At 34.6% G+C, this 24,543-nt stretch overlaps 4 protein-coding genes across 11 annotated transcripts in view; 2 read left to right on the plus strand and 2 right to left on the minus strand.

Annotated features, from left to right (window-relative positions):
* Window positions 1–1,587: 1,587 nt before the first annotated feature.
* Window positions 1,588–5,463, plus strand: LOC149423472 (2-oxo-4-hydroxy-4-carboxy-5-ureidoimidazoline decarboxylase-like). Of its 3 annotated transcripts, none has more exons than XM_089631975.1 (4): window positions 1,588–1,772; window positions 2,871–3,057; window positions 3,954–4,107; window positions 5,055–5,463. In XM_089631975.1, exons 2-4 carry the CDS (start codon window positions 2,871–2,873, stop codon window positions 5,233–5,235), a joined length of 522 nt encoding a protein of 173 aa, XP_089488101.1. In that variant the 5' UTR covers window positions 1,588–1,772; the 3' UTR covers window positions 5,236–5,463. The 3 variants fall into 3 exon arrangements, with proteins under 3 accessions (XP_089488101.1, XP_089488102.1, XP_089488100.1); XM_089631976.1 differs by having other exon boundaries at window positions 1,588–1,768; XM_089631974.1 differs by lacking the exon at window positions 1,588–1,772 and having other exon boundaries at window positions 2,713–3,057.
* Window positions 5,464–7,829: 2,366 nt separating this feature from the next.
* Pomp (proteasome maturation protein) lies at window positions 7,830–12,387 on the minus strand. The gene is made up of 4 exons (XM_089631977.1): window positions 12,219–12,387; window positions 11,948–12,106; window positions 10,148–10,249; window positions 7,830–8,342 (listed from the first exon to the last, which is right to left on the minus strand). Exons 1-4 carry the CDS (start codon window positions 12,219–12,221, stop codon window positions 8,181–8,183), a joined length of 426 nt encoding a protein of 141 aa, XP_089488103.1. The 5' UTR covers window positions 12,222–12,387; the 3' UTR covers window positions 7,830–8,180.
* Window positions 12,388–12,852: 465 nt separating this feature from the next.
* LOC149423474 (uncharacterized) lies at window positions 12,853–17,220 on the plus strand. The gene is made up of 7 exons (XM_089632248.1): window positions 12,853–12,879; window positions 12,969–13,178; window positions 13,571–13,675; window positions 14,652–14,907; window positions 15,427–15,558; window positions 15,645–15,835; window positions 16,384–17,220. Exons 1-7 carry the CDS (start codon window positions 12,853–12,855, stop codon window positions 17,218–17,220), a joined length of 1,758 nt encoding a protein of 585 aa, XP_089488374.1.
* Window positions 17,221–18,109: 889 nt separating this feature from the next.
* Window positions 18,110–24,543, minus strand: part of Pvr (PDGF- and VEGF-receptor related) — a 60,900-nt gene continuing 54,466 nt past the window's right edge. For all 6 annotated transcript variants that reach the window (XM_089631569.1, XM_089631567.1, XM_089631565.1 and 3 more), the window contains 3 exons: window positions 21,445–21,589; window positions 20,622–20,817; window positions 18,110–19,183 (listed from right to left, as the gene is read on the minus strand). In XM_089631569.1, coding sequence (XP_089487695.1) covers window positions 18,684–19,183; window positions 20,622–20,817; window positions 21,445–21,589 — 841 coding nt within the window. In that variant the 3' untranslated portion in view covers window positions 18,110–18,683. The remainder of the gene's footprint in view (window positions 19,184–20,621; window positions 20,818–21,444; window positions 21,590–24,543) is intronic.

Raw genomic sequence — 24,543 nt, forward strand, 5'->3', positions numbered from 1 at the left:
GTATATTTTTTGTTTAATTTTATATTTAATAAAAGTAATGTTTTAAAAAGTTAGCAAAAATAATGTTTTGTATACAATGCATGATTTGTCATTTACAGCATCAAACATTACAAATAACTCTGTCAAGTATCCGTGCAGCTCAGCACCACGAGGAGTGTAGAAGCCTTCATCAGGCCAATTGGCTGGGCCAGTGGTCAGGGCCGGCCCAATATGGGCGCAATTGGAGCAGTCCGCTTCGGGCGCCGAATTGCCAAGGCGATAATAATACCTAACACCTAACAGTTCTAAGAATCCAACATAATAATAGGTGCACGGTTGACATTTGTCATATGAGAATGGGTCGCTTCTACGAGTCAAGACCCGTGTACACTAATCACTCCTTCCTCTCCTCAAAAAGATCCTCACACAGCATCCCCAAAGATATATTAGGTATTGGTCATTAAACGGCGCTTCACAAAAATATAAAATCAGTAGAATACCTATTATTGATAACAGTGATCACCTACCTAGGCGTCTACAGGTTTTGACGAGGAACGTCAAAATTTTACTAGCGCCGGCCCTGCCAGTGGTCGCAAACTGTGACTCACGACCCACTTGCGGCTCTTTGGCCACTTGAGTGAATTTTTGGCTCTCAAAAGATATCTAAATCATCGTACTGCTGATATTCGGCTCTTTTGACTAATGAGCTTGCCGACCACTGTGCTAGGGGGTCGCGTTCGTGGAATTAAAGATAATAACTAAAGAAAATGTTTCAGATCTTCCAACAAACCCAAAAATTAAAATGAATATACTGTGATGATGGTAAAACAAGTGGGTAGGTACCGAAATATTTATAAAGGTAGCGGTAATTCGGAAATAATACTTAATTTTCCATCAAGGAGTTAGACTGCTAGGTTTCCATCTTATTTATTATATGGCATGTTTCATAGAACGAAAATTAAAGTCGATTCAACTTTGTTTCTATCGCATATAATAAAATAAAAGAGGTGTTATCCCAGCTATTTGTTGGCCCGGGAAGACCGAAGAGTATTTTCCGATGTACCTACGTGGTGGATATCTATCTACCTACTTAATTGTTTAGGTACTGGCAATAATTCTAAAAACACAAAAAAAATTGGTATTATCGCGTGAGTGTTACTTACTTTACGTTAATTTTTATAAGGTGTCTTGCAAAGAGAAGATTTTTCGTTGATGGATTGAATGACGTCGATAAAATAGCCGTTTTTCAAAAAATTTAAAAATATTGCATTGCACACCACCTGTCGGGCAGTAGAGATTTAAGAATAATTGATGTCGGTTCAGCGCTATCTATTGGGTAATAGAATATCATTGAAAAAAATAAAAATTGTTGATCAATTATCCAGGTCTAATAAATTTTCTGCTGATAAAAAAAGACTGAAGTCGATATATTGAATTATTTGTATTATTTATTTGTCGCAGAAATGGCGAATAAGGTATCTTTATGATTTAACGTACCTACCGGGGAACAGTAGTTTTGGAAAACTTCACTGCAGTTTGAAATTGTTTATATACGTTGTACCAACCGCAAGAAATGAAATTCAACTGATAAATTAAATAATAATAAAATCGTTTTGATAACGTTGCATAATATTTGACTGACAATTCATGCCACTTGTAACCTGGAAATGATTTTCTTTCTAGTATGATTCTGATAGGCGGTGAGTTAATGGAGGTGTGTGTTGTCATTGCAGTCGCATTGTACCCATAAATTAACCACTCACATTCTACCAATTTAGACGATATTCAAGTAGGTAAATATAGCTTTCAAGTTATTATTAATTAACATTTTACTATTTATTTGTTTTTTTTTTGTAAACCTATGATTTTTGTGCTAGAATAAAAATATATTATTATTATATTTGTTTGATTTCTGCTGGAAAATCACAAGTACCTACCTAAATAATTCACTATTTTTTGTATAAAAAGGATAGAAGATTATTTTTTTGTACATGTGCTTGATATTCAATAACCTAATTTGTAAATGATAATTACATTACAATAAAGTTGTCGTTTTGATTTTTTTCTCTCGTAAATGAATTATTACAGTAATCCAATAAGATTTATTGGTTAATTGCATCTCTTCATCCCTATGTTATTATTCAGGTCGACAAATACATTTTGTCAATAATTGTAAATTTTTTCATAATCACTAATGATAAGAATTAGCAACCGATGTATCTTCCCTGGGCTGATGAAATAATTCTTATGCATTTCAAAAATAAATAAAGTAGTGTAATATAAACCAAGGTCCTTATCAAAAATAAACCACTAACATTTATATTATAATTATATCAACAAGTGTAAATTCTTATTTGTCACAGAATTTTTTTGCTATCAATAATATTTATACCTATCTGCTTTCAATGCACTCCAAAATAACATATTGAAAAGTATTACAATCTATTCTTTCAGTTGAATAGATATTTAGCTCTATAGCTCATAATGGAATTGATGGTGCTGGCTGAAAACAGTTGCATTGACTTATAAATACCACGTCAACAGATTTCTCAGTTCGAAAGTCTGGGCTGCTACAGACAAACTGACATTTTTGCTTTATAGCATAAGTAAATATTTTGTTGTTAATCTTTAACCTCTTGTAAGAAACAAGATAAGAAATTTAATAATAGATAACTCTCCGAGAGATCACTTAATTAAATAATAAAATACAACAATATTCTAGCTGTATATCAAAATTAAACCTTTATTATTTATTACAATCGTAATTATTATTTACTGTAGCAGTTTAAAGAATAATGTCGTCTGCTATGATTTTATTATGTTTTATTCCATTAATAATGTATATTTTGTCGCTAAATAATAATAACAGTAATAAATTGTTTGGTTCAAAGATGGCAGGCTACATATACATCGGGGAGGTGAATGAGCTGGGAAGCGAGCAGTTTGTTTGGATGTTTGGAAATGTGGTTGAATCCTACAAGGAAGCGGCCACCGCAGTAGCCGAAAAGGTGCCGTTTAAAAATGTCGGGGACTTGTGCAATGCTTTCTCTGAACACCTAGAGAATCTCCCAAAGGACGGTAAGCATCCAAACTTATTACATCATCACAGCGCTTTATGCTTTATATAATTAATGATCTAGACACTTAACCAAGAATTGACATGCATTATAGAAACCTTTGAAATGTTGTTGTTTAGTAGCGTCCTCAAATTACCCTGGACGAATTTAGAACTTTTTTTTTTAATGAAAGACAAATATTCCCGGGTTACGAATAACCACTTTATTTGTGACAATATTTGAAAATCTCCTACTACCACCACAGTAAGCGGAAAATGTTGGTTCTGTTGTGATGGAGGACTTAGCCAGCCGAGGAATTGACACTCTACGCCTGGGTGTACAGCCACCAACCTGTCAAACCTTCTATGTATTATTTAAATTTGTGAAATTTCGTTAGACTTGAATGTAGAAGGTCTTGTGTGTGAAGTATCTTGGTAACATCATGAGGTATGACACAAACAAGATTATCTGAAGATTCAAGGAAAAAATTATGGAAGACAAAGCAGGAAAACCTCATGGCTTTGAAATCAATGTGACTTGTACAAGTGCAGATTCGCCGAGTTGTTCCACACTGCACCCTGCAGGTTAAAGATTATTCTGATTATTGGCAACCAGAAGAAGAAATATAAGACAGCTGTTTCAGTAGAACATTGATTTGTTTCCCGGTTATTAGGTTTTAAAAGCTTAACATGCAGATACTCCTAATCCTCTGCACCAATTTTGCAAGTTACCAATAATTATTGTTTTATAATTAATCTCTTGGTGAATCAATTGAAATTAGAGTAGGTAATTCAATAGAACAAAATATTTCGTAGCATTATGTGTCATTCCCATAATAATGTCATTTCTTACTTTATTTGTTTGTGTCATTACTTGTTGTTTTTAATTTCATTATAAGATGAATTATTCACTTTTCAGAAAAACTTAAAATCCTATGCCTACATCCTGATTTAGCTGGAAGATTGGCCGATACTGATGAATTGACAGAGGAATCTGCCCGCGAACAAAAGTCTGCAGAACTTAATGCATTGGACCCTGAAAAGAAAGCTAAAATAAACCTGCTCAATTACAGGTAAGTGATGATATAATTTCTTTACATTCATAAATAATAAGAGCTATCTTGACCACAAAAGGCTGTCATAAGAAAAAATGTTAGACTAATAATATTGAATTGAAATTCTCACACAAATGCATTTGATAAAACCTGCCATAACGCATGACAAAACATGTCATTAAAACTCCCTACAGACCACTTAATTTGGTTGGTTCAACTGTTGTGGAACAACCGTTGAGTGTTGCGTACAGACGACGCGATGGTTGGGTTGATGCTATTCTGGGGAACACATGCAGCATGCCTCCTACTTTATCAAAAAAATAAAAAAATTAAGTAGAAAGTTAAGCTTTAGTAGAATCGTTAACTAAATACCTGAAGAAAAAGACTATCGTGGGCAAAAAAATTCAGTCATGATCCGCTACTAAAATAATTACAATTTAGTTTTTTTACGGTTTTAATAGTTACATCCTTTCAATACATTTAAACTGCTTCAAAAGGATCACAATATCTATGTTCCTGACATCTCTATCAGAGTACATCTTGCTGTAGTATCCGACAAACAAGTTAACGATTTATATAATGTCAAAAAATCCATCAAAAGCTCACTTTCATTAGTCATGCCTGGCATATTCATTATTTTTATTTGTTAAATGTACGCTCACAAACAACTAGGCATGACGGCTCCCTAAATAGACTGAGTAAAGTTGGTTAAACTGCTCAACCACGCTACAGACGATCCAACTTGGTTGGACGGTCGTCAAGCGAAAAAATGTTAAAGAAACTTTTTTTTTGCCTTCTTATTGCACTCGTCACCCCTTAATTCCCCTCAAAGCCCCCTATTGTCACTACCACTGTCAGTTGAGCGACATTGCTTATTTTGCCTACACTGCTCTAATTATATAATACATTATGCTACATATGGTAAGTATAATATTTGTTGTTTATTTCTTACCGTCTTATTTCAGCTACAAAACCAAATTCGGATTTCCCTTTGTCATCTGCGCCCGGGAAAATAAAGCAAATGTGATAATGGAGCAGTTGGCAGTCCGCTTTAAAAATACCCTTGACCAAGAAATAAACATAGGAATCAACGAAGTCAAGAAGATCACCAACCTAAGAATTCTCGACCTCGTGTTGGACTATTAATTAGCATTACATTCCTTGTTATGTTTTCTTTTAAAGACCATTCTGTTTGTGTTGAAATGGTTCTATGTACTGACTTATGAATGTATTTATCATTGTTTGGTAAATAATGTGAATGTGCCATTGTCTTACTTAAATATAAGTAAATAGTATAATATGTAAATAATTTTTCTATGAATTTGTTTTTATGGATTTTTATAATTTTCATGTACATTCCAATAATAAGAATTGAATAAAAATATATTTTTTACAAATAATAAGAAATTTTATCATTTTAATAATATTCTACAATTGTTGTTAAAAGTCCACAAACATTATGTAACAATTTAATTTCGGTGGTGAGGTGAGTAAATAACAGTAACTACATACACGGTCCGGTATGCCCAGACAGGTTGCCTGCACAAGCATACTGGACCAAGTGGATGAAATAACTGTACCATTATCTCCTGTACAGGTGACGGGACAAAATACGAACGTTTGTATCTTGACCTTCACAGGCTTAACTGTGCACGCAAACCGGAGCGTGTGGTGGAATCCGCAGGTGCGCCTAGTGAGTGGAAAGTTGGAGTTGATCTCCATGTGGTGATATGTCATTTCTCGTAACTGTATCATTATTTTTTATTAATGGTGTAACTAAGAGAAGCTTACTTGCATTATAGCTCGAAAAATCATGCCAGTCTTTTGTTCAATTAACAATTCGCTTAACAAGTTTATGTGTGAATAAATGTTCCTTTTTAGCGACCTATTTTTACACCATTTACAAGGTGTTTTAGTTTCCAAAATCAAACGGAGCACGGCAAATGCGTAGTCTGTCAACGGCATGGTCTCGACTGCACAGAAATCAGGTCCTTCTGAACATGCAGGTGCACCAGGTGAATGTGCTGTACCTACGCACGCCACTTGCAGAACAGGCGAGGACCATTCATACATTAAATATTAATAATAATCTATTTATCTATACAGGGTGTATCGGCACGTACCTGACAAACTTTAACCAGCTATTCCTTAGCATATTTGGAGTAAAAAATCTTATGTGCACTTTGCTGTCCGGTAACGTTTTTTTTTTTAATAAAAAATTTATTATTCATATTTTCACCACATGTCACCACTGTTTTATCCTTTGTCAAAGTTTGAAAACCCATCTGGCAAATATTTTATTCGAATTCCGTTGAATAATGCACGTGTGTACCTATATTGGCGCACTTTTACAATCACAACGAAATGGCACGGCACCATTCGTCTCATTTTTAACTATTATTATTTAGTGTGTGCGAAAGAGCGAAGACGCTTTTTGACATACTTGCTTATAACAGCTGTTGAACACGAAACGCAATGCCAATGACAGTGATGTAGTGTGGAAATTTTATTTTTTTTTGTTTTTAATTGAAAAAGAAATGCTACCGGACAGCAAAGTGCCCATAACATTTTTTACTCCAAATGTGCTAAGGAATAGCTGGTTAAAGTTTGTCGGGTTAGTGCCGATACACCCTGTATAAATACAAATGTAAACCTTTATTTGTTCAAAATCTTAAATCTCCGAAAGTTCTTCACTTTGATTGCTTTGAAATTTTGACACAACGTTGCATTTGAATAAGCGTGTGTTTTTAAATATGTATCTATATTATATAAATATCTCCTGTGACAGGAAAAAAAATGCTTTTTTTTAAAACTGCGCCATCTGTTGGATGTGAAAGCAACTCGCGCTATTGTTTCTCTATCTGAACAGACATACTGAGCCCCAGCAACGCCTGGCGGGGTACAGCTAGTTCAAAATAAAAGTTTTGGATTTATTCTTTCTGGCCGTAAACATGACGACTGCAATTTAATCACATGGTATCGTCCTCTCACACACAACGACACAATACACAACATACACAACCAAGAGAGTACGTTCTTAGTCCTCAAATATAGTTAACACACAGAATAGTAGCAGTGTGGATTCTATCTTATTTCAGAATTCACGGTGTATGAAACTATCTGACTTTCACGCATGCGTATTTAGTCCCATCTGCCTAAGTGTTAAAATATTATAAGTGTAAATGCATTTGGCAACAACATCCAGTGCAAAAAAATGCCTTTCAACGCTTATTGGTATAATGCACAGAATAAAATACCTACATATTATTTATTGAGTGCTTTGTTTTTGGTACGATTAGGAATTTTTCGCATGATGCATTATTGGAAGTGTTGAATATTCTGTTGCGGAGCGTAAAGGATTTATAGAGCTAATTTGACAATAATTGCATCTTGTGTATGGATGAGTATATAGATTTGTATATTATTTGATAGATCCCTTCTTCAAAAAGTCACCGTCCACCACTACTGTATGGGTACGCCGGATGGGTTTGTCTGAGCATTTGGAGCCGGCATAAGTAACTTTCTAAAACACATCATTCTTACTTATTCTTTTTATAACTTTTTTAGATGGGATTTTTACCCTCGGCGCACTACAGAGGTGTTAGATTGCAGGACATCGGCGTTCCAGAGGTTAAATTAGGTAAAAAGATATACGCCGTACATCCCATAATATTATATAGTAGTCACATAAATATATACAGTGTATGGATATCACTTCATGTGGTTTTATTTAAACAAAATTTCTCAGTTTTTAAGAAATTTTATTAAGAGTATGATTAAACCCAAAGATATTAGAAGAACGAGATGTGCTATGAGCAGTTCATACTGTGTGGAATTGTTTTGCCCAGTGTCGCCGGTTTTGTTCACCAATACTACTGCACACCTTCGCTTACGCTAAGCTATCCGCACTAATACATAGAACAGATTTCTGTGCGTACACGTCTTGATAGTATTCAAAGTACCCTAATTAAGTAGTACTCCGCCTACGGTCCGGCGGCCAACATAGCATATCTCGTTCTTCTAATATCTTTGATTAAACCAGTTCAAATCATTTAAATTTAGGGACATAAAAAAAACCTAAGTATTAAGAATTACAGTAGACCAAGAGATCTCTCAACAATAGCGTGGGGTTGCCCCATCTGCTCCCTGAACTCGGCAGTGTTGAGGGTGTCCTCGAAACCAATGCGGAGGTCATCTCCGGTGAGGGAATCTCGGAGGGCGTTGGAACTTTCCAGGAATGGCAGCCTTCCAACCTGAAAATGCAAATAAAAAAAGTTTAAAGGAGTGGTAGATACTCTCAGTATCGCCCTGGTGAAGGACCACCATTTAGAATCGAAACGTTGCTCGAAATGTCTTTAGCCGTTTATGGTGAATAGCCAGGTACTTCCCCACTCCATTTGGGGATGCCATAGTCCCACTGGCTCCAGATGTTGGGAGCAGTTGGCCTCTTGTGTAGGATTTATTTTAGACTAGCTGTACCCTGCCACGCATTTCTGTGACTCAGTCTGTCTATGCAGATAGAGACACTAAACAAAAAAACTAAAAAAAGAGTGCTGTTTTTTAAAAAACATGTTTATCCAACAGATGGCGATGTTTAAAAAAAAACGTGTTTTTTCCTGTCACAGGTGACATCTATATAATATAGGTATATAAAAACACACACAATTCGAGTGCAACGCTGTAAAAATTTCAAAGCAATCAGTGAAGAAATTTCGGAGATTTAAGATTTTGAACAAACAAATATTTACATGTTTATTTATACAGAAGACAGATAATTTTCCATTACAATATTAGTAATCTAAGCTTAGCGGGTCGTAAGTCGCAGTTACAAAAGTTTGATCATCTTTGGCCTGTCATTTATCATTATCATTGCCTATTATCTGTCATTATATTGTCAGATTTACAATCTTATTTTATATTTTGATGGCTGTCAGAAGTCTGTTTCAAAGTTTTATTATGTTCTTCATCTCCAAAACTCAAAACTAACCATAGACATATGAATATTAGTAGACCTGCCCTAAGTGATTAAAAGCGTATTATCCCCACTTCCCATACCGGTTCCATTGGAGCCGGCTGTGCTCGCGTATGGCCTCAAGTGAAATTTGAAAACGTGACGTCATCATTCTTGTGCGAACTATGGTCGAGGCATCATCGGTTCATTTTACGAAATAACACGGCAAAATGTTGACTTGTGCTATGAAAACTTGTAAAAATAGATGTGAAAAAGAGAATAAACCCAATTGTCGTATTACATTCCATATATAAGCATTATTTTACTTTATTTTAAGCATATTCACATTGTATAATATGTATCAGTTTTAGAAACATATACTATCACATCGAGAAACGTCTGGACGCGAAACACAAAGCTGGTTGGTTGCTGGGAAGTAAATTATGAACATTTATAAAAGTGTCTTAACTAAATACTTAAACGAAATATTCGACTCTGAATTTTTTTGCCGAATTTGGACTTCGCAAATTTGTTTATAACGTGGCGAGTAATTTGCGCTCCCATGTAAAAATGTCTATTCATTCAAAAGCAGATTTTACTTTTAAGAAGTAAATGGTGATATTATAATGCGAGATGCCTATTTACTGTCAGATTGATTTATTGACGAATCACAGTCAGCCTTACCCCCTTCGTTCTTCAACAGTTGATTTTACCCCTCGCCATTATCTTCTCGTCTATTAATTCCTATGTCTGTGAAACTAACCAAATTAAAGTGAGTATTTTGCGGGTTTGAAATGAGTGGTACCTGATTTGATGATTTTGAAAAAATCAAATAATAAGGACAACAACAAACAGTAGAGAACTGGCGATTTTTTCCTAAATAGACCATAATATTGAAAGGGTTCCATTTTGGCATCTAACTAAATTGTATTTGGTTATTTTTTGGTGCACAATGGAGAGGAACACAACAAAGATTAATATTGGTAGTCCATTCACATGCGGGCATTGGCCTGTTTGATAACAATCTACTGCCAAATAATGAAACCCCCGGCTGCTATCTTACCGATGAGTGTATAACATACAACCGATGAACTCTGAATAAATTACCTTATTCACGGCTCTTAATTCCGTAACCAGTTTCAAGGGAGCATGAAGACCTTGGAAGTTTCGGAGAATTGTGAGATCCATCGCACCTCGATTCTTTAAGAACTGGAATAGAATAACAGAACAATTTGTTAGTTAGTTAAATTTGTGTTTTAGAATTTTTTTTTTTTTTTTTGTATTAGGCAATTCACCCTAAAAAGAGTTAGAATTTTTTTAACTGCACAACCTATAAAGACACATGGTACAACCACCTGAGTAATAGTGTATTTAAAAAAAAACAACAACAACTTGAGCAGTAGATTTCCGGTTTTAGGTTCGGCCGCGCTCTTTCCAAAATTCCCTCTTGATATTAACACTTCAAACGGGTGAAAATAGGGTCCATTTGAGAAAATCCATTTTGTATCGAGCTGTATAAAGTTTCGTTTTAGCATTTTTATTGTTTTTGATGATATATTTCTCCAATTAAATAAATAGAGGTTAATGCAAAATATAAAACAACATTATTTTTCTTGATCTCCAAAACAGTAAAAATGCAGAAACAAAAATTTAAACAGCTCTGCTGTAAAACTACCGATTTGCAGCAGAGTTTATAGTTCTTCGGGACCATCGACTTGAATGATTTTTTTTTTGCATAGTAGTCACCACACCCCTACCATAAATACTAAACCTACTGTCTGAAATTAAAGCCTACTTTGTAATGCAACTCCATAAACTGAAGCTTAAGTCCGTTTTGGGCCATTTTTGGGATGTTTTATGTGTAAAAAATGTGCATATTTAATTACATTAATATAAATTTGATATTCACTCCCGCACAAATAATTACAAAAAAAGAACAATTTTCGCATCTCGAAATTTAAATATGGAATCATGGATCATCACCACCGAAAACCAAAGCTCAAATCACACACAAAAAGCATAAGTGCAAGGATTTATTACCCATTCAGCAGGTTTAGTATAGTTTCCTTTTGATAAAATTTTCTTTCACACAAGAGACAATAAGTTAAGAAAATGGACTAGTACCACATTGTTTGTATATATACATATTTATAGTTGGGACCCTTACAAAAAGATTGGTATAAAATAATCATAAAGAATTATTGGACAGCATTCAAGTAGGACCATCATAAAAGGTAGAACTATCCTTCCCGCCAGAAGTGTGTTTACAAATTTGGGTAGCTATCGCTCGAGGGCATTAGCGGTACTAACTAAATTAGGGTAGCTATTGCTCAAATGGTTAAGTAAAAAATTCTAAGGCTTTTAGGAAACCAGGTAAAGTTTCAGAATCGCTGGATACGAATGCTTGATACAAATACTTCAATCAAGAAAAAAAACATTGCCCAAACTGTCAAAACACAAGAGATTTTGAAACTTTGACTGACAAAAAATTTAACTTTAGTGCATCTTTTAACATCTCCCTCTTTTAAGTTGAATCAAAATGTTATTTCAAAAAAATTGATCGTAAAGCATGTCCAGTTACTCTGAAAGATTACCAAAAGCCATTTGAAAAGAATCTGAACTAAAACATTAACATTTGGGGCAGCAGGAAGGGTTTTCAATGTATTTACAGAATATTTTACTACATAACTTGCTGAAAACTAAAGCTAGGTGTTGGGTAAACATGTATCTAACCTCTCCACTTTTAATAGGCACAGATTATGGAAATTACACTACATTTCAACTTCATTACTATAAGTGAAGTGTAATTTCCATAATCTGTGCCTAAAAGTGAAGCGGTTAGGTAAATATTTACTAGGTTTAGTTTCACCATATATAAGAGGAAACATAGTTATAAAAATTGCTCACATTCCGCTCGGAAGCCTCAAGGGGATGAGAGTTCCCCAACTTCGATTTTGTTCCTGCCAATCCATGAGAAAGCGGGTCCTGGACTCCAAAAGCCCCTTCGTGAAGTCCAAAACTGTCGATGATCTCTGGTCGTACCTTGACTGAAGGAAGTTCGAAACTCTGAAAAGGAATAAATAATGCAATGTCATGAATATTCTTAACCTATAATATCAACAACATCGAAATTGCAGAATCGATGCGCTACCGCTATACAAAATGTTGACATATTTACCATATTGGGTTTTTAATATCGCGAAATAAATCAACGAATTGAAAGAAAATCAAGCTATGTATTTGACAATAGCTAAGTATTTGAAAAATAACAATTCGCATAAGACAGAGGCCGATGCGTTTCGATTTTTTCTAAGCAGAAACTTGCAGAAAACGATGACAGTTGAAACCATAGATTTTTCTTAGAGTGGTGTTGCCATGTTTATCTGAATATAGTAAATAAAAAAATACTATATATAAATTCATATAAAAATGAGAAAAAAGCAACCCCAGCAAGTGGCACCTGGAGCAGCATGGTAATTTATTATTGGCGGCTTTTAAAATATACAAAAATCATGTGAGTAATAATGTCTTAGTTATTTTGTCTACGCAGAACACTTTGAGCAGGTTGTGAATGATTTATTTATGAGCAGATTGATTTCGGACTTTGAGTAGCCCAAGTTCGTAATGCTCTGACTCTGATCCTTAGCAAGTTTAATCCTAGGTAGGTAATAAATATTCACGTTAAGATCTTTATTTGAATTTAAAAAAAACACATTCTGTTAAATAAGCAATACATGGGATGGGCAATACAATCACCCAAAATAAATTACAAGATTAGTGTGCTGTACAAAACTTAATTTACAAACTTGAAAATGGCTCCTCAAAAGGGCCCAGCAATGGTAAGATTTATAAAAAACCCAATTCATTCTTTTAAAATAAACACAATTTTTTGTGATGTTTTACAAAATGTATGGTTTCTATTTTCCAGGATCCAGAGGAGCAGGAGAGAATGAAATTTCGAGCATTGTGTAGATTCCGAACCATCGGGAGATTGGCAATGGAAAATGCAGGGTGGATGAATGAAGGATCTATAGTCAAAACATTAGTTACAAGTGATGTTTCGAAAAATGTTCGACAGAGTATTGTGCAAGCATTGCAGGAGAGGACATCAAAAAAGAAACAAATATTGTCTCTGGAAGTAATTCTACTAAATTATTGATAACTAGTGGACCCCGCGATGCTTCGCTATTGTTAATGTCCTTCTCGGACGTCTCTGACTTCTTCCACCATTCACTATTTTATACCACAATGTAACTGTCAAAAAAACTGTATTACTCGAGTCCGTATCTCATTCCAATGCAGAGATATTACATTAAGTATTCCTCGGGTATCCCCGACTTCTTCTATCATTCAAACCACCATCTAAACACTCCTGGCACTAATAGAACAAACTTTGAAATTTTCATCGATATCTGTCAACTACTTTTCGAGTTTTGCAAAAACAAACATACACACACTGAATTCTATTTCACAACTTTTTCACAGACTTACCAATAAATTTGGATGAATTGATTTATTGTATGTTTTTAGGATAAAGCCCTTCTTTGCCATCCATTATCTTGGCGAACTGATGAGGAAAAACATTACCTTAACAGAATCATAGGAGGATTAAAATGCTTTCGGAGGTATCCCAAGGTTTGAAAATAAATAAGAAAAATATTATTTTTGTGGATTAAAGTAAAATAATTTGTTGATCTAGCGCATCTGATTACTGAAGTTAGTCTGATACTTACATAAGTTATGTAATTATTAACTGTGATGATCTTTGTAGCGTAATGTTTTGCACATTTGACTGTTTAGTTTGGACGTTGAGAGGTTGTGAATAATAACCAAAGATAATCTATTATCTTTGATCACTATGCACTCGCCACAAAAATAAAGTACTAAGCATTAATGCGATAAACTGGTCGCGGACTCGATAGGTACCTACGCTGTTCTTGTCCAGAGCCAAGAAAGTGGCTTGTGCCTTTTAAAAATGATGGGCGTCACTGTTATAATCATCCTACTCTATTAATAAACTAATGTCTATTTAGCTGAAAATTTGCTGTTGAAACCATCTTTCAAATACAATAAAATAAATGCATGTAATAATATTATTCATTATCGTTGATGAGACTACTAAATGAAAGAGACATTATAATTTTTTTACAAAGCGTGTGGGAACATATCTCAGTACTTTTATTTTTAGACTGGACATGCACGGATATAGTCCTTATCAAGTCTGGGAAACGCTGATTGATGTTCTGTAAAATTGATAAATATTTGACCGGTCGGTGGCCGAGTTGACATCGCGCTCGGGTCCCATTCAGACGTAGTGTGTTCAATTCCTCGGCTGGCTAAGTCCTCCATCACAACTCAAGCAACATTTTCAGCTTACTATGGTGGTAGTAGGACATTTTCAAATATTGTCAGGTTATTCGTAACCCGGGAATGTTTGTCTTTCTTTTTAAAAAAAAAAAAAAAATATCCTAAAAAAAGATTTTTCATATATTCCTTTATGTTTCATAACTGTTCCTACCCTGAATATGTTGTAGTAATTAAACTTAAATTAACAGTCTATTGAGAATAATGGTGTTGTATTATAACAGAAAGAATATCCTAATATGTTCAGTCAGTTCGTCGAGGTTTAGCTGCCGTTTCGTTCTTCAAATACTATGGCCCAGGAAGGGTGGTACTGAGAGAAGGTCACAAGCCCTTTGCAATGTATTTTGTTATCAATGGAGAGCTGCAGGAGACCCGCCATTCTTTTGATGTCATCACACAACAGTGGCAAGAAACAGTCACCGGAATGTTGGTTCTCGGGGATGTATTTGGTCACGATTCACTCCTGCATGACATTCCTCGGTCTGAAACTGTTACAACTATTAGTAAGTTAATATAAATATGTACACTTCGTGTGAAACCATAATAATTTAGCTAGGCGTTATGTAGTAGATTGTTAATGTTTATTGAGACTATAGCAGAAGCGTTTTAAACTTAAGTTACCTTTTTAAGAAAATAATATTTCACTTATCAGACAAGTGAAAATAGCGAAATGGTATTAATTGCTTCAAGAACAAGAAAGTTAAACAACCAAGTACCAAAAGCGGGCTTCCTTAAGCTGTACAGCCAAGGAGCCAAATCTCATTGTGTGTGTGAGGAAAACCATATGGCTCGCAGCCTCCGCTTGACATTCGGTGAATCCAAAATCTACCACCACCATGGCATTGCTCACCATCCAATTTAATTTAGGAATCTATAAAAGTTACAGAGGTTCTGCTATACATAAATTGGTATTTTGTTCTACCTACCGAAATGTATATTTTGATTGGTTATTGATCAAACATTCCAATCTATCTATTGCAAGTAAATACTTATTTAACGGGTTCATTGCATTTTATCTGTAGCTGGGTGTGGTCTTCTTTGTGTCATGAAGGAAGACTTTAGACGAGTGTTGGACACAACCATTCAGAGCCATTGGGATGATATTGCACATGCAATGTCAAGATTCACATACTTTTCCACTTTCAGTGAGGTTGGTAAAATAACATTTTCCTTTTTTATAAAAAAAAGATCAGTGTTAAATAAATTATTCTAATTAAACAAACTGCATCATTTCAGATAGCTATTCGAGAAGGATGTATGCTGGCTAAAATGAAATCTTACAAAGTAGATGAAACTATAATGGGAGATGGAAAAGGCGTGCCTAATTTTGTTTATTTCATTCTCTCCGGACAGTGTAAAATGATAGAAAGTCTTTTAGTATCAGTTAAAAAACGAAGCACAAAAACTTTCTATACGCTATATTATCCAAAGGTAATAAATAGTACATTTATTTTTAAAATAAAACAATAACTTAGTAAACATCTAATAAAAGTGGTGTTTACTAAGTAATGTTTTATTTTAAATTATAATGTCACATCACAATGTATCTGCTTCATATGAATAAATAATACATTTATGTTTGCTTTAATACCTCCTTACCTCCATAATAAGTGTTATATGTATACTGTACTCCCTTTTTACACAGTGGGTACATTCCACGCAACACCTGGTAAAAAACTATACTACATACGAGTTTACATTTATAAAAATAAATTCTGGAAATCAAAAGATAAAATTCATTATTGTATGTTAATTTTCTTTAAAAAATTACTTAAAGTAGCAAAAGTACTTATAAAAAGTGTAACAAAGATTATTCACAATGACTATCAGATAATAGACAAACACGTTTGCACATTTAGAACGACATCAAGGAATGTAGCGTCGTGTTATTTCAAAACCGTGTAAAACAAAACTGTGTAAAAAGAGAGTCCAGTGTATTATAGGCATTTATAAAATAAGATTTTTCGATAATAATTTAGGAAACTATAACAGTGGAAAATGTTAAAGTACAAGTTGATATGAAAAAAAAAGAATCAAAAATTGATGGATCTGATCAAGACGGAGCGGGTGCAGCTTCAGATGTCCTGGCTGAAACAATACAAGAGTCACAGGACATTCAACACAACGCCGATGACGTTGAAGTGAGGGAAATTTTAGAGAAGGATAGTGAAATGGTTGAGCTTGAAGAAATGGCAGCTGAAGGAAAAATCGCCGAACAGGGAGAGCATAAACACGGTGAAGCTGATGGCAATATGATGCTAGGATCCACATCCACACTGAGTGTAAACAGGGAATGGAATAGACATTCTGCTACACAATCAACTTGGTCCAGCAAGTCTATCTTATCCTCAAAGGATTCAACCGTAGATGTTTCCAATAAATTATCCACAATCACACCACAATGTTTTGAAAATCTTCCTAAAAATGTAAGGGTGTATTTTATGCAAGTATGCCTCATGAGCGCGGGGGGCTGCTTTGGTCTGGGGGAGACCATGAAGAATAGGAGAATCATCGCTACGGGAGATGTTCACTGCCTCCTCTTGCCCCAACACTGGCTGTGGCAGTGGAACCCCGCCAACATCTGGTCAAGAATCAAACATTTCCTAGACAGAAAGATCCCAACCACAGAGCAAGTGTTTGCCGAGTTCGAGCTCAACCAGAGATGGAACCTTTATAAAGACAACATTATCAAAGAAGTGTTCATGGACAAAACAGCAGTCAACCCAACGTCTGTACATGACGTGCCGTATTCCATCAGAATTGACCAAAACTTTGACTTTGGGGAATGCAAAACTAAAAAGAAATCAAAACACTAGAGATAGCATCGCAATTATTTTTTATACATTCTAACTTTTATTTACAATATCCTTTCGTTTTACATTCATTATATTATTGGTATAAACATTTTAATTTTCAATAACATTAATATGATTTTTTTTATATGGAATATAGAAATACAAATACACTTTGGTCTTTGATATTATATTTTTAACTACAAAGAGATTAAAATAAAGTGTACACTTATTGCACCTAACTTAAACACTTACACCTATTATCTAATATGGCAACTTAGATTGTAAACACAAATAAGGTCTGACTCATAAAATTAGTTACATATATAAGAATCAAGTACCTACCTACAAAGATCCATTTAAACATAAGGATAGGTACCTAATGTTGTATTTGTCACCTTAAATTATCTAATGTCTACATACTTGGTGTATGTATACATTTATTTATATAATCAATTAAAAGTGAATCTTCCAATATGTAAGTATTACAAGTTCGAATTGTGTGTCCTTTGTCATAATATTCAAGCGAGTCCAATAAAACCCTACATTATTATTTATAAATAATTCACAATTATTTTTATGAAGGAAAAAGGAAGTATGACTTGACACACGCTTTGCAATCTTTGACTTCGCTAGTGTAGATTTTGTTGATACAAAAAATCTGCGTATTCTAAAAATAGTTTGTTTAGTTTGTTAGTTCCTCTTTTGATTTCCTGCAAAGTTAACTGTGTCAAGCCATAATATCCATTAGATACAAGTTTTTCCTTTTGAATTTGAAGTTGGAAATCTTTGCATGTTTCATCTAGTTAGATCGTTGCTCTAGTTCGTTTTTGTCCAACAGACCATTTTTGGCGAAATTGAGTTGTTCTCAGAAAGCATTTATTTGTACGACAAAAGTGAATTTTTTTTTAAAAAATATTTTAAATGTGTTTTCAAGACGCAGTTTGTCTTAAGTGCACCAAAATTAAACAACATTCCCAGCGTGTTTATCCAACACTTTGTCCTACATCCAAATTAAAAACGTGTTTTCTGCGTAATTTTAATTTGGAACAACTTTCACTTAAAACTAATAATTTCAATCACTTTAAATCATTTTAGTAAGCTTAGAATTGAGCTAATTTCATTGTATATGCGTTTTTCTTAAAAAAACTTTGAATGCTGTTTCGCCCGATTTACCTTTTGGTCTGTTGGATAAAAACGAACTCTCTAGACGAGATCTCAAAACATTTGAGATCGAGGGTATATTACATAATTCAATTTAAATAGATAATATTGAATTGGGTATCAGGTACCGACATAATAATATTGTACAAAAATGTACATTATTCTAAGTTTCATTATTTGCACTGTTCCTAAAATTCACAAAAACTTTAATGCATGTACATTGTTCAATCTTAAACCCCATAATTAGGGTCTTTACCTTACATTAGTAGATTTATGTAATAATTCATAGTTTGTCCGAAATGTTCATCACATGCATCATCATCTTAGACCACTGTGCTTGATGGCACATTATTATATATATGGGGCACTCTGTTCTTTGCATTCATTTCCACATAACTAGGATTAGCAAAGGCACTCGGAGACAACTTAGGATCTAAACTATCACAAAAACCGCTGTCTTTTTTGGACATGTTCACATAATTGTCTTTTGTTGCAATCAGGTCGTCTATTGGAACATTACCATTAGTAGTTGGAATCTTGAACATAGACTGATACGAGGGATTGGCGAAGCTGGTTCCATCTGGGGGACTGTGAAGAGATCGAGGTGAGGTGGGGTTGGACTCCCCCATGTCTGAATCCGAGCCGGGCCTTTGCGGTTCATTATTTAAGTCGAGCATTGGTAGCAACTCAACAGGTTTTTTTTTGTCACCGTCCAGGAGATCTGGCATTCTTTTCGGCGTTGCTGTGTTGAAATTAAATACAGGCGCATCTTTTGTTATTACACCATTTTTAGCTGGACTCATGCACAAATAGCCTTCAGTATCTAAAAAAGAATTATAAGTTAGTATTTATATTCAATAACGAGTTTCACGAAAGTGCATGTGGCTCCACTGGGTTGGACACAATGACATGACATGAACCCAATAGGCCCTGGACAGAGCATTAGTGTGATCTTGTACGAATAACATTGAACCCAAATATAGGGAGAGGGGAAATTGCCTGGCAGCCATCTTGTATGACAAACTTTTCAAATGATTTGTATGAAAGAACTATTTTATTTTTATGTTTTTAATTCAGTTATAACAGCTTGTGATTTTTTTGGGTATTTGCTGAGACGAGGAATGGGACATTTCATTAAAAAAATAATTAGGTAAAGGCATTTTTCATACATGGTCCCCCTCACCCCTTGGCTTCAAATTGTGCTTGAATAGTCCAAATATCCAGGGCTTTTGGGTTCATGGTTGGACATATTGTATAGCAAGGCTGGAAAGAAGCTGCCTTTTTGTGCGAAGTAGAGCGAAAGGATATTTTTGAGAGGAATATCTTAAATGAATCTTTTGGCCACACAAGACAATGGTGTCTGTGGATAAGGTACAACCTCAAGGTGAAGAGTCGTCTATAACACAATTTATAAAACTGGAACTCTGCTTGGCAGTTTTGCAGCAAGGATGGAAGATAGATCGTCATCAGAGAGCCTTTATAATAAGTCTGCTGGATGAAAGGAGTAATGGGAGACATGTACATAGGTGGTTGGATGGCGGGAAAGTAAATACTGTAAGATTAGGTTTAATAAAATGGAAACGGAGATGGTCTTGAGGAGTGAAGGTGTTTCCTAGAGCCTATACCGTTTCAGTCACGGTGATGACTGTAATAGATTAGCTTTTGTTTGTGCAATATCATTGACAAAGCCTACCATTTCAGTCACGAGAGTCTCAAGGAATCCACTGTGTTTTTAGTTACCACAGCAGTATAGTAGATTAGCTATTGTTTGTGCAAACCTAATCTAACCTAACCTACAGACTGCATTAGACTACTTTGCTATCGTAATGTATCTTCCATTTCAGTCATGAGAGTCTCAAGGAGTCTCAAGGTGTAAATGATTTTGCACATCAAAATCCATCCTATTACAGTCGTCACCGTGACTGAAATGGTATAAGCTATGTAAAAACCCAGCCTGGGTATCGATTCTCTAATCCAGGCCACTTGCAATCGCCGTGGAAAGTACATACATTGGTCGACGTTCTTATTCTTGAGTCTTGTCGAAGGTACATACTTACATATGCCAAGCGTCAAAAGTCATTCCATTCGAACAACTCGTTGTTAGTGTGGAATTACTTCGTCGAGAATTGAGGCCCAGGACTAACCAAGGAATATGTCGTTATGATAAGGATATTTAAATGAATAAAACAGTTTTACGGGAACGCGCTTAATAACTTTCAAATTACACAGTGATCATTACTAAATTTGAATGGATAGTTTACCCATATTATCAGGAGAGAGTGGATTAACACTTGTAGGTCCACCGAATGGATCATTCACATAGTCATGTGAGGCTGTTGCAGAGACCAGGTTCCCATAGTCGGGAGAGCTCATCATGGCAAGATAGTCACTGTCACCTCGCTCCGCTATCCATCTGCTGTTCATATCCATGTACGGGTCGTTCAAATCTATGTAGTGCTGTGAACATAATAAAGTTCAAATAAATACACCATTTACTGATTGAAAGTTGCTTTTTATATATGTGATGCGTATCATCATCTTCTTGATGATTTTAAATATCATATTGTGTCTGATATAATTTAAAATTAGTATTAAGTTGTTTAACTTTTGGGGTACACAGTTAGCCAGTTTTGCATATTTAGACAGCCTAGCGGTGTACATCATCAGGGCAGATGCGTTATGTCACATTGAGGCCATCCAAAATGTTATTTAAAAAAAAGAAGGAACAAGAGAAAAGAGCATACTGTTTTTTACAAATCTAGATTGGGTAGGTACTGTCCAAGTTCTTAACCCCTTGGAACGCCAACGTATCCTTGAGGATAAGTGTAAAAATCATTTTTCTGAATATAACTATTTATTTTGGGTTAACCAAATACGGCAGATTATATCCTATTTTTATAAATGTAAATATAACACATTACACGGTAACATGGTAAAATTTACGAAAAATCATTTTGGAAAAACAAGTAAGCTATGACGAAATTAGAATCAGATAGCGCACTGCGAAAATTTTGCAACAGAACACCAAAAGATGAATTTAAAAAAGTGTTTCAGGTTTCACATTCCATTACAAAAGTTTCTTACTTTTCTGACACTGTCTTCCAACAGGTATCCAAGTCTTTCTGCCAACTGAGTGAAGCTTGGTCGATGGATTGGTATTCCTCTCCAACACTCCAGCATTGTTTCATAAATCTGCTTATTTGCATACTGGGGCTTTTCCATTCGATATCTGTTAAACAAAGAAAAAAATTGTTACCTAACAATACAACGCTAATAATACACACAGGAAAGGAATAAATACTTCAGGTGCTCCTGGGATTAACTAAGAATTAATGGCGTCTACACACGGCTGGTTTGCTAGCCACCATCTCGAACTACCGAACTTCCGCCCTTTCCTTAAGTCAGGCCTATTATTGCCTATTATGTTTGATCCTTTTTCACATGTTTTCTTAAAAACCATAGATAAACTTACTGGGCAAACCATTTGTCACTTTATACTAGAGGTGGGTCGACTAATTATTTTACACGACCCAGGTCGCTGATGACCCACTGGCGTCATGAGTGAGTTGCAAAAATCCCCCACCTTGAGCAGGTTTTACTCATAGAAAAAATGCCATAGAGGCACTGCCGGCCGCCATAGCACGTCATACCTGAAACCCATTTACCCATCATCTGCGTACTTTCATTTGACATAGGTAGGTATTAGGTTCAGTAGATGTGAAATTATGCAAACTGATTAGGAATTGATTGTTGCGAAAAATGAAATAGTAAATAATGTGGGAAATTCCAAATAGCTAATGCACCAATATTTAACATCAATGGCAGAAATCTTGGGTTATTTAATTATATCTATTTATTTTATAGTTAAATTATTTCAAATATAATAAAAATATAAACATTTCCTTGCACATACATTTACATAGATTTTTGTACAATGTTATATTAAAGCAAGGATCGTGTTATGATAATAATAAATAAATTATGACTCCGATAAGTGGAACCGCGATGATAGCCTATTTTAGATTTCGGTTATCTACCATCTCTATTTGTCTGTCACGAGAAAGTGATTCAAGGATGTGATGCCCACTCTACAAAATTCATACTCATACATCTTCTATGGCCGCTCGCTATGCCACACCGGCAGAGATGTGCTTTATTTCAAATAAATCCATTTCAAATGGAAATGCAAAATGCAAAATGGGTATTTTCCATTTTGCATTTTAAATGCTTTTCTAAAAACCATTTTGCATTTTGCATTTTAAATGCTTTTCTCAATGCATTTTCCATTTTTATTTTTATTTTTATTTTATTTTTTTTATTTTTTTATTTAATAAAAAAGGTAAATGTAATATATATTAACAATAATGATATATAAAAATTAGTTTTCACAATTTTTTTTGAATTTTTTGATGTTTCTCCTTTATGGAAGCAGACGCTTGTGTTTAAAAGAGATGCTGAGTAACGAGATGAACATTATTTATATAAGTATCCTTATTAACCCGGAGGCTGCCGTGCGCATCTATGTTTGATTCAAGATTCCGGGCCCTCGCTGCCGCGCGCAATCATGCGTGATTTTAATTTCATCTTGTGATATCTCGAAACTTTCTGTATAGATGGCGCAAAACTCGGGCTTAAAAAATAATTTGAACCTTTATCTAGCGACATCTCTACACAGATTTGACAAATGATTTTGTTTATATTATGAAAGACCTCGTCAAACTGGAGACTACAATATTTCCCCTCACAGTGTTTGAATTCCCCGCGCGCGCGTAGTTGTGTTAGTGAATCACGTGGTTCCTTCTTATCTCGACGGTTCGCGAATACTTAGAATCTGCAACGAATCGTGGTTCTAACGTTATTATTTTAACAAATTGTTTTTATTAACTACTCATATTTTTAGTGCAAATAAGTTTTGTGTTAATCAACATGTTTTGTTATTTTAAATGAAATAAGTTGTTATATCCGCCTTTCGAGTGAAAAAATAATCATATACATTTTATTTTAATTATCTGTGTTTAGAAACTAATTATTGTGTTAATTTGTCGTTTTGCCTAATATTTTTTTTGTGTAACCCTCTATCATGGCTCGACGCGACTTGTCTGATGACCAAATAAGGGAATATTGTCTCTATCTTATATCTGTTAAATTCTTTTATTTTACACAACAGCATAAAAAATTCAGGTATGAGCTTCTCCGATTATCAGTTATGTGTGATAAGACAATTAATCGCAAAACACCTCAAAAATACTCAACTCGACTCTACTCCTCATTCGTCTCATCATGACACACCATTACGTCTGAGCCAATACCGGCAACATCAAAACAATCCAAGCCATACAGAGCCGGCCATGTTTGTGCGAATACAAAACTTAAACAAAGCCGTAGAAAAATGGCTCGATATGTGTTCCCAGTGTAATGTGGCATTGTGTACCTATTCATTCCTGTTTTTAAGTCTACCATTCGAATAAAAACTATAAACATAAATAATGCGATAAGAAACTGTAAATAAAAGTTGAATAAATAATGAAGTTTTAAACAATAATATTATTACAAGTGAATCGTGAAAAATGGTGAGCCGTCGCAGAGGTCCCGCTTCAGAGACGTGACTACTGATATTACTATAGTAGGTCTGTATGTGTTGGTGAGATTACTGATTTGATAATGGCGGCGGGTCGAAGTTTGTTGATGTTTCATAGATAGTTTTTATTCGTCAAATAATGCATCAATTTATAAAGATATCTTGCTTGGACTTTTCAAGAGTGTAACGTAAACAAGTTTTTTTTTGTTTTGGTAATAATTTACAATCTCTAAGTGCTGAGGATAATAAATAATGACGCAATATAAAAAATTCTAAAAACCCTTGGCGTGAGAGTATTATCTTGTGTTTACATTCGGGCAGCAAAAGGGTTAATAATTTAAGGAGTTAAGAATATTAAAATTATAAGTGTATATCAACAATGTACAATTTAACGATTTATGACGTTACATTATTTAATTGGCGAATTTCGTTATTTTGATTTTTTACATTGAAATGATCTTTGATCGCTTTGAGTAGGGTTTTGTCGTCTTCGATTTTTCTGATATTATCAGGTAGGTTATTAAAGTATTTTTTGCCTAGAAATGTGTAATGATGTTGTGCAAATGAGGTGTTACATTTATGTATTGGAAATATATGTTTTTGAC

This window comes from Hesperophylax consimilis, chromosome 5 (genome assembly GCF_061612785.1).
Source record: "Hesperophylax consimilis isolate HC1 chromosome 5, BYU_Hcon_1.0, whole genome shotgun sequence".
NCBI classification, from domain to species: Eukaryota; Metazoa; Arthropoda; class Insecta; order Trichoptera; family Limnephilidae; genus Hesperophylax; species Hesperophylax consimilis.

Excerpts from the sequence above, each read along its gene's own strand:
- LOC149423472 (XM_089631974.1), top strand. The coding sequence starts at position 2,775 with ATGTCGTCTGCTATGATTTTATTATGTTTTATTCCATTAATAATGTAT. Across the intron at positions 3,058-3,953 it reads AGAGAATCTCCCAAAGGACG|AAAAACTTAAAATCCTATGC; the intron begins GTAAGCATCCAA and ends TTCACTTTTCAG. Across the intron at positions 4,108-5,054 it reads ATAAACCTGCTCAATTACAG|CTACAAAACCAAATTCGGAT; the intron begins GTAAGTGATGAT and ends GTCTTATTTCAG.
- Pomp (XM_089631977.1), bottom strand. Across the intron at positions 10,250-11,947 it reads TTGAGGCTTCCGAGCGGAAT|TTCTTAAAGAATCGAGGTGC; the intron begins GTGAGCAATTTT and ends ATTCTATTCCAG. Across the intron at positions 8,343-10,147 it reads AATTAAGAGCCGTGAATAAG|GTTGGAAGGCTGCCATTCCT; the intron begins GTAATTTATTCA and ends TTGCATTTTCAG.
- LOC149423474 (XM_089632248.1), top strand. The coding sequence starts at position 12,853 with ATGGCTCCTCAAAAGGGCCCAGCAATG. Across the intron at positions 13,676-14,651 it reads GCTTTCGGAGGTATCCCAAG|TCAGTTCGTCGAGGTTTAGC; the intron begins GTTTGAAAATAA and ends TAATATGTTCAG. Across the intron at positions 15,559-15,644 it reads TTCCACTTTCAGTGAGGTTG|CTATTCGAGAAGGATGTATG; the intron begins GTAAAATAACAT and ends CATTTCAGATAG.